The sequence below is a fragment of the Corvus brachyrhynchos genome, unplaced genomic scaffold, assembly GCF_000691975.1.
Source record: "Corvus brachyrhynchos isolate BGI_N302 unplaced genomic scaffold, ASM69197v1 scaffold17, whole genome shotgun sequence".
Classification (NCBI taxonomy): domain Eukaryota; kingdom Metazoa; phylum Chordata; class Aves; order Passeriformes; family Corvidae; genus Corvus; species Corvus brachyrhynchos.
In genome coordinates this window covers 11,470,951-11,483,415 of record NW_008240046.1, presented here as the reverse complement: position 1 = coordinate 11,483,415, position 12,465 = coordinate 11,470,951, and the positions used below count along the sequence as shown (strand labels likewise).

The 12,465-nt window shown below is 37.7% G+C and overlaps 1 protein-coding gene across 6 annotated transcripts in view; it reads right to left on the bottom strand.

The window, feature by feature from the left end:
* FAT1 (FAT atypical cadherin 1) overlaps positions 1–12,465 on the bottom strand; it is a 107,912-nt gene that overhangs the window by 93,214 nt on the left and 2,233 nt on the right. For 5 of the 6 annotated variants that reach the window (XR_001865260.1, XM_017744347.1, XM_017744350.1 and 2 more), the window contains exon 2: positions 3,626–6,914. Coding sequence is in view for 5 of the 6 variants with exons in the window: in XM_017744347.1 (XP_017599836.1) it covers positions 3,626–6,893 (3,268 nt within the window). In the remaining variant the exon portion in view is untranslated. Of the gene's footprint in view, positions 1–3,625; positions 6,915–12,246; positions 12,319–12,465 lie in introns of those variants that run through there. The other variant, XM_017744348.1, reaches the window with a different exon arrangement.

Genomic DNA, 12,465 nt, shown 5'->3' with positions numbered 1-12,465 from the left:
AAATTGAAGTAGCAGCATCGCATTGACATGATTTATCTCACTTTTACTGCTCAGTGCTAATGGGATTTAGAAGGCGCATGGGTTTTTCTTGTGCACACTGGGATCTGCATCAACACAATGCCTTTTATTATTAATACACACCAATGTGCTCAACTCCTTATCAAATTCTTTGAGAAAATATTTTACTGCTGCTTTAGCAGGCAATTTATATAGCCAATTGGTCACCTCAATTTACAGCCTTCAATTCTGCTCACATATAAAAAGCTATCTTAAATTCCAAATTCTCCTGAACACATACCTAAAGGACAAATGTTGTTTATACTTTGTTGAAACTTTGTTTTGCTGTATAAATTCAGAGCACAAAAATCTCATTTTAGCATTTTTCCTCTCATACTGCTATAATATCCCAAAGTCTCCATTTATCATGCAATTTGAATTTTATTTCTTTGCAATAACAGTCACAATGCACTGTTGTACTTCTGAATCATATATTGAGCGATGACCTCTGATCTCTCTTCCTTACCCACTTGGGTTCCAGTTAACAATTTATGAGCTGAAGATAGCATGAGACTGAACCTCAAAATAATCTCATTAGTATCATTTATTTTCTTTAGTCATACTTTCAATCTCTATAACTTCCTCAGGAAATGGGTTTCATGACTTTATTACGCTTCATGTGAAAAATACTTCCCTTTAGCTTAGGAAAGGAAAAAGACTTCCTTTAAAACCTGTTAACTGTGTGTGCCCTATTTCTTGCATTGAAAAAAACAGACAGCGATATAGGTGCTACAGAAACTATTGCAATTTTCTAGAATTCTATCATCTTGTTCTTCTCCTTTTCTGACCATTATTGCCTTTTCAGGCTTAAGAACACTAAGAAAGCTAAAATATGACTGACTACCAAATTCACCCCTAACGTACCTTTTTTCTGTGTCTACTTGAAAAGCATCAGAGCAGTCAGGGAACTAAGTAATCAAAGCAGCTCCTGAGTTTGGATATACTGGTGTTTAGTGCACCCTGTTAAGAGATTCACTTCTAATGGTTTGGACACAACTGCAGATAACAGAACCTATGAAAACCCACGGACCTAAACCAAAGGTAAGTCTTGGAAAACAAAACTCAAGACATAGTGGCAAAGATATATTAAATTCCCTGGTGAAAATACCAGAACTACAGGTACAAATATCAAACACTTAATACCATTTCCTACCTTTTGAACTGTAAAATTAAAACAAACTTAACATGGAAAAGACTACCCAAAAGTCAACAAAAATCAATGTATGGAACTAGCTATTTGATGCTTCTATCATCATCTAGTCTACCTGCAAATGTGATTATTGTCCTTAATTTCTTATAAGCAAGGGATAAAAGAATTCCTCTGAGCCACTTAATAGTTAAGTGTTGACTCAAAGTAAGTTCTTAAATCTGATTTATCCATCTTTGAACTGACAGTGCAGTATGATGCTCTTCAAAGACTGCTGGATGAGACATAGCTCAGGGGTAAAGTCAGAAGAACCTTTCAGCAAGCTGAAAAAGTTAGCAAGTTGCTTGACAGATCTTTCACAAAGTCTTCAATGTACTTTGTTGGCTGATAATCAGTCTGCTCCCTGTATCAAGGCCAGTCTATTTTGAAAAGCATGACAAATATTCAGACACTGCAGTATAAAGAGTGCCCTCAAGAACAATTCTGATGGCTTTTTACCAAAATAAAAAGTGTCAATCCAAATTTTAAGCTACATTGTCAAGTTTGTACATACTCAGTGTCCTTTCCTGAGTTCCTTAAGATCACCATTTGATGGAAAAAACACATCAACCAAACTGAAATAAACACTTTCCTTCCCACACCCGTGTCATAAGTGGAATTCGTTCAATAAGATTAAAACTAGCAACCCCTCTTTACCACCACCCCATTCCCACCAAATCCCTCTACTTTCATCCCTGAAGAACTGCAAACACTAGATACCAGATATGAATACAGACAATGCCTCTGCCCTGCCTTGAAAATACAGAGCCACTCTTCTGGACAATATTATTAAATAGAATCTGGCTTTGCCCCAGGCTGGGCCAACTTTGTAAACCCAGCTGATAAAAAGCAACTTACTTAAACTCACACCAATTCGTCAGTCAAGTAAACTAGCTTTATGCCAAAAGACTAGAGAGGCAACACATGCAGACAACTAATTGTGCCATGGTAGTACCATCACAAAAACACACATACCTGTCCACATACCCATAAACAGGTTCATTCTCACTTACTGGTATCTATCACTCAGATGATAAATTGCCAAACACAGACTCATTCTGTAGGACAACTAGAGACACTTCTAAAATACCGTAACGCAGTGAACTTTAATGTACTTATGTCAAAAGAAAGGCATAATGATACACAAATTAATACTTTGCACACAAAGCAAATGGCCGAAAGTGAAACTGCAAGGTCTTGGAAAGAAAGTATTCAATCCTCTGTTTTTAGAAAATCTGTTACAGCATCTTAACTATGTGCTTTGTTAAAAGCAAAGCTAAGGGAAGCATTGTTACATTTCAACCTGTAGAGTTAGTTCTTTAGCCACAAACCACATAATTTAATAACTGACTTTCTATAGAAGAAAAAATAAGTCAGGAACAGTTTGTTCACCTAAACCCTAAAGGGTAAAGTGGCTTCATGAATCTCTATTATCCACATTCAATATTTTGGGTATCATATAGAACACACAGAACGACTACTGGATGAATCATACATCACTCCCATCTTTTACTCTCAGTTTCAAGTTTTTTTCTTTAAGAAATCGATCACATATGTCATCATTTACCTACATGTAACCTGTAGACAAATTCTGCACAAGCTTCCTCCTCAATTTATTTCAAGATGCTTAGATAATTGCAAAGTATCAATGCTCTATCTTTATCAAAGAAATAAATAGATAGCTACACAAACATCCAACCAAAATTTTAGAAGTCAGCACTAGAATTTTACTGAAAATAAGATTATGTTTCTTCTGAACACATGACACTGGAAAAATTTTCACATTGCTCATCAGTGTATGCATTATTAATGAAATAAGGCAACAGTTCAGTCTGTTTGATTCATAGGAGGTTTTTCTAAGGCTACATCAGTGCACTCTTTGGCAGAAGCCTTTCGATGAAGAAGGCGCTGCTTACTGACTTCTAGGTGGGCACCTGTAGACTCTTAAAGTAACTAACAAAACCAGCATGTATGGCACTACCACAGCCACTCATACCTCCAGTAAAAGGAGCAAAAGATATGTCACTTAAAACTGAAAAGTATAACAGTTCCACTGTCCACAAGACAGCATGTGCGTGTGTTCACATGAGGCAGACCTCTGTTTTATATCAAGAGTATTACTTTTTCTGGGTGGCATAGCTTTTAAGACTTAAGCATGGCTTTAGGTAGGCTGGATGGAAGTGGGAATATTAGAGAGAAATTACTTATCAAATGTATAAAAATAATTTCACTAAAGTAGCAGACACAACAATACACATTGTTGGTGACATCTTCTTGTCCTAATAAAAACACCTACATCAACTGTGACAATGCTGCTTCTCTTACCTCTTTCTTGGCACTTGATTTTATTTAGTATATAAAAATAACAGAAAGCCACCTTACCTTTTTCTTCGTCTATTCGAAAAACTCCTATACCCGATCCATCTCTGATGGAATATCTGATCTCCCCATCTCGTCCTGCATCTTCATCATAAGCAGATACTGTCATTACTGAGGAGCCAACAGGAGCATCTTCTTTTATAAAGCCTTTATCCACAAATATGGAGAACCGTGGGGGGTGCAAGTTTTCATTCACATCAACTATCTCAACCTCAACGTAACACGTAGAGGACAATGAAATGGGTTTTCCTTTGTCCTTGGCCCGCACAGTCAAGTTATAAAGTTGTTTCTTTTCATAATCTAGTCTTTGTACAATACGTATTGCTCCACTTAGTTTGTCAACGTCAAAGGTGCCATCTCCACTGTCCAAAAGACTGTACCGCACTTGACTTGACTGGCCTAAATCAGGATCATAGGCTTCTAACCACGTAATAATAGCTCCCTCAGGAAGATCTTCTCGAATTTTCACATGATAATTAGAAGGAATAAACTTGGGAGGATTGTCATTGACATCTTCTACAGCCACTTTCAAAATAACCGTTGAAAATAATTGAGGTTCTTCAGTAGGTTGGTCCCTAGCCTCAATTTTCAACAAATAGACGTGCTGTTCCTCCCGATCCAGGACCCCTACAACTTTCACAACTCCTGTCACAGAATTAATAGTAAACTTGTCTGTATCTGTAAGAAGAGAGTATTTGACTTCTCCATTAGCCCCCAAATCTTTATCAGTAGCTCCAATTTGAATTATTTCACTGTTGGGCTCTTTGTTTTCACTTACTTCAACAAAATAACTGTCCTGGAGGAACTCTGGTGGGTTGTCATTAGCATCCAAAATTTTTATATCTAAAAGGGCCCAGGCAGACTTCTGTGGTATTCCAAGATCATAGACAGTGATATTGAGGGTATATTTATCTTTTAGTTCTCGGTCAAGGGGAGATAAAATTTTCAGCACTCCACTTTCCATATCAACAATGAAACTACTGTCTTCATTACCTGCAGAAATAACATACACCAGCTTTCCATTGAAGCCAGTATCAACATCAGTAGCATTCATGGATATTATGCTGGAGCCCACAGGTTGGTCTTCTCTTATCTCAATGCTACTGGGGAGAGTACTTCTAAACTGAGGTGCATGCAGATTCATAGAGTGAGTATCAAAGAAAACATCCTCAACTTCTCCACGATTGTGCAACTTATTTGCTTGTAAGAGTTTCTCTGCAAGCATTTTGGCAACACCAGTTTCTTCACATGGCAAGTTGACTGGTTTGCGACTGTTAGCTACAGTTATGTTGATATACAATGGTTTTGCAAAGTTCTCTCCATCTGTAGCTGTAATTTTCAAACTGTAAAAAGACATTTTAGCACCTACGCCATCTATTAGTGACTGTTTGAGAGAAAGGACTCCAGAATTTGGGTTTAGGCTAAATAAATCCAGTTCATTTCCAGATTCAATTTGGTATCTTACCAACTGGAGCTCATCAGCATCAATAGCAGATACAGTTGTTATTTGTTCTCCAACACCAAGATCCCTGGGGATTATTCCCTCACAATTTATTTTCTCAAACAGAGGTATATTGTCATTCAAGTTATTTAAAGTAATAGTAACAGGAACTTCAACTTCTCGACGATATGGTATACCCCAATCAGAGGCTCGAATCCTTAAATTGTAAACCCTTGGCATCAATTCATAATCCAAGTCTTCTGAGGTACTAATAATCCCACTGAAATGGTTAATCACAAATGGCAAAGGATTTAGGTTTGCAATGCTGTAGGTCACATAACCATTTTCCCCTTCATCAGGGTCTTTTGCACTTACTGTCATGACACTTGTACCTATTGGCACATTTTCATCAAAGGAGGCTTTATAGGATGTCTGAGTAAATTCAGGAGGATTGCTATTCATGCCCAATACCTTAATTAATACTTTTGCAGAAGCTCTTCTGTCACTTGTCACAACTTCAAGTTCAAAATGGGATGCATACTGTGCTTTTATGGGTTCTAACGTGGTAATAAGACCAGTGTGAGGGTTTAAATTGAATTTTACTTTTCCTGGTGTGTTTTTAAATACATATTTTAAATGTGGGTAACTAGGTACAGCTTTCACCATTATCACAGGTGTGTTTGGAGGGGCAAATTCACTTACTTCAGCTCTGTATATATCTTTTTCAAATCTGACAGGACCAGACTTAAACTGTGGTGATGTCACATGAACAACTTTTACAGAAGAAAATTGTGGGGGATTCCCTTTATCTTTAGCTTGCAGGGTAAGGTTGTATCCAAAAGGGTGACTCTCCCAGTCGACTGGACCAATGGCTTTTATTCTGTATTCTCTGCCACCTGGAACAGACCTCACTGTTTTGAACTGTTGAAGTGCATCTCCTGCAACAATATTTAATGATGCTATTTCCCCATTTGAACCCTGGTCATTGTCCTCTACAGTTACAACTGCATACGTTGGATCTGTGTCTGATTCTGATGGAGTCAATGGAACAGCTGTAATAACAGGGGCATGTTCATTCGCTTGCTCTACATGAACAGTTAGTTTTGCCATACTGCTTATGCCACTGCTACCATACAGCTTCAGCCCACGGTCCACTGCAAGAATTTCCATCTCATAACGCTTAGTGTCCGAGTAGTCAAGCCTACCAGTTAGAACTACCACTCCACTTGTTGGATGTATAGCAAACACATCTGTTCTTTCTTTAAAGCTATAGTAGAACTCTCCGTTTGTTCCTATATCTGCATCTGTTGCACTGACTCTTGCGATGCTGGTCCTTATTGCTGTGTTTTCAGGCAAAGAAACACTGTAAGATGTTGGCGAAAACAAAGGCCGCAAGTCATTTATATCCAGAACCTGTATCCTGACCTTCGTGCGCGTTTCAGCATTTGTATTTTTTTCAACTGCTTTAACGGTTAGCATATAATGGTCTTTCACCTCTCTGTTAAGGATAGCTGTGTTTCCTCCCTTGGTCCGTATTCTCAAAAAGCAAAAGTTTCCAAGAACATACTCTTCAGCTTTGAACAAGTTCTCACTGTCACCAGAAATAATTTTGTATCTTAAGTCCCACAGTGGATTTGTAATGTAAATGCCCATTTTCACTGGATGCCCAACGTAAGTCTTGGCTGCAGAGTTCTCATACACAGTGGCATTATATTGTACTTGTGTAAATTGCATTGATGGAGCATGATGTGGCCTTTGATTTCCTTCACAGTTTCCAAAATGCTGCACCAGCAGCATCAGCAGCAACAGCATAGTCAAGTATCTTCCCATGGCAGCAATTACAAAGAAACCCTGAAACAAGAAAGAGATGCGGTAAGACTTACGACTGTTCAAATGTTTATCAAATAAACACTGATGCTTAGCTCAGAATTAACAGTTAAGAAAACTGTAAGTTACACATCTAGAGTATAGCCTTTTCTTGCAGAAAGCTTCAAAATTATTGCAGTAATAGAAACACAGATTAAAAAAAGCCAAGAATCCATTACATCAAAAGCCTAGGAATTACTAATGCAACACGAGGGGAACACAGAGTTAAGCTCAAATGAACAACCCCATGAAGCAACATGCTAGAAGAAACATGCCAATGTCTGCTGTGAGCAAACAAACTAGGTCTGAACTTATCTGGAGTAGTGAACACTCACTCCAGTTCTCTACTTCATACATGACATTGACTTCTAGTAAAATATTCTCCTCTGTCATTTCATTTAGACTGTAAAATGGCTGATGTCCAACTATGTGGAAGTAAACTGCAAGAGGTGGCTTGATATTACTATGAATTCTTTAAAGTATCCTATGTGCACCTGTTCCAAGAATTATAAATATTATAAACAGAGGATAATTCTTATTGTATTCCTTCCAGCTCTGACTACACTTGTAAGACTAGTGCTTATCATTAAAAAAAAAAACAAACTATCAAGCACCACTAAGTTGTAAAGCCCATAAAGAATGAGACTTATTCCTTTATTCCCCTCTCAGAACAGATCTGAAACAAATTAGCATCAAGAGCTCTGAGAACTATCAAAATAACTGGAGGAACATTTCAGTCAAGTTTCTCCAACACACTCCAGAAATGACAAGGAAAGAGCCTGGAACAGCAAGACAGACATAGAGGCACACCCTCACTGGCTTTGCCTTTTGTCAAAAGGAAAGAAGTCAGTGTAGCATTTTCACTACCTAAATCTAGGCAAGACTGCAGTAGGAAGAAAGGCAGAAACCTCAGGAACAAGACATCTGGAATCACCTTCTTCATTGGGGTTTACAGCGACAGTCTTTACTTCCCCAAGTCTCACAGGATAATAAACCAAAGCTTCAGAAGGCTCCCTCAACAAGCCCAAGCTTTCAACAAGATCTTGGGGGCAAAATTTCTTTCCAGCAAGTAGAAACCAATCTAACACTGTCTTGATTACTTTGATTAAGTAGTACACATTCATTTCTTTCTCGTTTCCCTACTTATCTTCAATTTTTTTCCCTTACCTCTCCTTCTGAGTTTTCTTTCCTGGCCAATCTGCTATACAAATCATACTAATTACTAACTGTGTCCTTCTTTCATTGTTCCTGACCTTTTTTCCCCACATTTTAGCCCTAGTTTGCCCATATCCTATTCTTTGGCTGTAAACCACTCCTAAGTGCCTATCTTCATGCTAGTTCTGTCCACCTCTGCTAAAATAATATCACATCATGTTGTCTCCTTCCTCCACTTGCATTTTCTCTTACAGTGATTTCTCCCGTCCCTACTTCCTACCTGCTCAGGTAGGTATGTGGAAGATCACAATGGCTGACATTCTGTGGACTGACTCTGCCCACTAGCAAATACTAGAGCAAATTAATCTACTTGTGTCACACAGTTCACTTCAAAACCTCAGAAGAAGGAATTCTGTCACAGACATTACAAGCTCAATGATTTTAACAGGAATTTAAGACTCAGATGCACACAAACTATAGGAAGTATTGCAGAGAAGTAATGAAAAGGAGTATCCTTTTGGAAGGAGAAAAAGAAAAGTGTGCCTGTCTTCCAAATCTAGCATTTAAGTTTCACAATTAAAGCTATAAATACAGCAAACAAAAAGTGAATAAGCAAATAATAAAAAGCTTTAAAGCTCTTCAAAGCAAGTCACTAGCTGGAACCAATACTTACAAGGTCTTAACACTGGATGAAGAAAAGGTTGGGAGGGCAAATGAATGAGGTCAGAACAGTCACCGTTTCAAAGGGTTAACAGTATTATTCCTCCCCTATCTACTTTTCTTCCCAGGCTATGATATGTCCTGGGAATACAGACACTTGAGTCTCCAGGGCTTCATGCCCTAGCATACTGCCAAGTCAACAAATATTTGCTTAAAACCAAAACAACAAAGACTCCCACACACAACCAAATTTCTGCAATAAATAATTGATATCAGTACTTCCAAAACTCTGAAATTTTCGAGATGCCACCAGACTGGCCTAAAAGGCAATATTAAGAAGATTGCTTAAAACACCATTTCTAAGCAATTAGCAAACCCAGCTTCTTCTCCATCTTGATGGAATTTTGGAAGCCACCTATTACCAAAATCTATTTAATGATCAAATTTTATGGTGATCTGATCAGATGCTTCCCTCTTTTCTCCCTCAGTTACACTAGGATTTTTATTATTATTAATTTATACTGAAGTCCAAAACCTAGCTTTACTTCTGATGCCGTAGCATCAGAGTGCTAACTCACTACCTAGGCTTATGTGAGGCAACAGGCTATTTGAAGTGGTAGATTTATAATATAAAACATTGTATCTGTATCTTTTATCATTTGCTTCTCACATCTCAGGCACCTTAGACAGGACATGTACCACACTAAGATGTACTAAACTACATTAAGATATGCAAACTTCTCATTAATATTCAAAGTTGAACACATGTGAATGTTTTACTATTACTGTAAACGTTTTTCTGTGCCATAACGCCTTGAGCACTTTTTGCTGCTCTTCTGTAATAACTTCAAGTCTGCTCAGAACCAGCAACAGGCAGCCCATTACAAACAATAACGTAACCACCAGTAAGAGAATCCATTCCTCAGCAGTAACCCGTAAGACTTGCTGAGTCACAATCAAGAACGTAAAAGCATCTCTCAGCTGAACAGTTAATCCCGCCAGATAAAAACAAGTTAGCAATTTATTTTACACAACACTATTTCCATCTTGTCATAATTTACATATAGCTACTAGAAACTAAAAAATGTTGACTAGGATTATCCGAAAATCAACATAGTGTAATCTTGGAAAATATCTAAAATATTAAGCAATTCCAGTTACAAAGACAGTTAGCTACTTAAGAGAAAGTATGAAAGTATTAAGATAAACTGATAATGTGTTACATGTAAACTCAGATGGCTCATTAAAGTGTGCCAGAATGACCGAATTTCAGAAACATTTTAGCCAAAGGCTACACTTGGTACTCCTAAATTTGTATTAGCTTTGGAATATGACCAGTTTAGAATTTTCTGTATTTATGCTCAATACATAAGGCAACCATTTGCTTAACAAAACATCATAGCCCTAAATTTATAAGAAGTGCACACCATATTATGCTGAAAAGCTACTTTCAAACAAACTTTGATTTCCTATCTGGAAATTATTATTCAGATAATTTTTATTTATATGCAAATTCAGCACTGGGATATGTTAGACAGTTTTACTACTTAGTTATATTGTTATCAAAACTACTAACACATCAAAACATTAACAGAATTCGTACATGGGAAAAAATACTAACACAACTCAGAAATATGAACTGTCTTCACATTAAAGGTCTAATTCTGGAGATAGCAGAGCTCAAATTGATAACTTACAAATTAAGATGGATAAGATAGCAATCATACAAAAGACTGTTTCTCCTAGCAGGAAGTTTACAGTATTTGGATTTCAAAGTTTATAGTTTGAGATTTGGAAGTTTTAAGCATAAAATACAGAACTTAGTAAACAGCAATTTCAATGCCAAGCAAGCAAAGAAAGACCGAACCAAGCTTATCTTGCTTAACATAGATACATTGAACCAAGCTTATCATAGATACATAATGTATCTATATGGGCAGCATACCCTGACATGTTTACTCCCCCACCAACAGAAGTCACCGGTAGAAAAAGGTCCTAAATCAGGCCATATACCCAAGTGAGTCTTGGTCTCATTGCTATTCTTTTTCTATGTGCAAGCTCTACCAATTAAGTCCAGAAGAACCTACCCACCACACAAAACATTAACTATTTACCTTAAAGGTGAGTTTTGATCAGCACACTCAACTTATGTCTGACAGAAACACACTGTGAAACTAAGCAGTCATGTCAGGATTTCCAGTGTAGCAGTCTATGAGAGATCGTGTGACTTTGCAAGCTGCACTAACTGTGGTTACACCTACCCCTTCAATTGTTTAAAAGCAATTATTTATGTAGACTGATGGGAAAAAAGAAATACCAGGTTTAGCTGTTTCAACACACTTAACTTTCCAATCAAACAAGTTAACAGTGTCTTTTGCTTTTCAGAGAGGGGGTGTCTATTTTGGTATTCAGAAAATTAACACATGATGAGAGTGTATGGTAGTGTTACTTTAGTAAAGCTGGTAAGTTATTCAAAAAACGTACATTGTCGCAGAGATTAACACAACAGTTTCAACTTGTGACTAAAGCCCAGTAAGTTTTATGTTTGTATTCCCCACATCATGAGTTAATCTCATGACATACTTTGATTTATATTTTTGAGATGTTAGCTGTTAAAAGGAGAATGCAGCAGCTATATTCAAATAGCAGGCAAAGATTCTGAAATCAGAATGAAACAAAGATTCACATGGAGAATTTCCACTGTTTATCTGTAGGCAGTTACTTAGTAGTGCGCCTAATGCTGAACTCATCACCTGTGCAAGGAAAAGCAGACTTCCAATCTGTGTAAATGAGAGTTTAATCGAAATTTAGCAGGGTACCTTAAAATTTCTGATAACAAAAATAGTTCTACTGATTTTGAATTCAGTTTTAAACTTAAAAAAAAAAAAAAAAAAGTAAATCTTCGAGAGTTTAAAGGCATTTTACTTCTTCTGGGATGACTACTAAAGCTCGCCTTTCAGTTTCCTAAAAGAGATTTTAGGATTTCACAGCAAATAAATCAAAAACTTAAAAAATAAATAGTTTATAGCATAAAAGGAAGGTATCTACTCACCAAAAAGCTGTATTATTTCAACATGATTAGAAAAGCAAAAGGGAAACAGACGTCTAATATACAACGCTCTTTTCTTTTACAGAGAGACAGCAGAGGTGGTAAAAGAATACAGGTAGTATTTCCTATGCCACTCCCTAGGAACAACTTGTATGCAAGTATTCAAACCGCAGGAAAACCTGCTGCTAGAAGGCAGCACTTCTTTAACTTATATGCGTTTCCAAAAAAAAAAAAAAAACAAACCGTTTACAACAGGGGGATACTATCAGAGGTAAAACACGCTGTCACTTACTGACGAGCGAGACTAAAAAGTGCATCTTTCAAACATAACTTTGTTCTGCTTCAACTGCCTTAAAGAAGAGCAAAAGAAGCAGCAGAAGCCGACTGAGTCCAGCCGGGCTCTCCCGGGAAGCCGCTGCCAAACGTCGGATCCTGGCCGGCACGGCGCTTTACCTTTCGGTCAATCCGGCGCTGAACACGGTGTGGAAGTGCGAACAAAGGAAGAAACTCATCCTAAGGTACTTCTCACCCGCCGCGAACCGCCCCTGCCGGCTCACCCGGGAACGAAGTTTGCAATGGCCCATCAGACGCACTCACAAACACCTTGCCTCAGGGAACGGCAGCACCGCCAGCTCTTTTCCTCTGCTCAACTTAGGCGGAACCTGCCCGCTA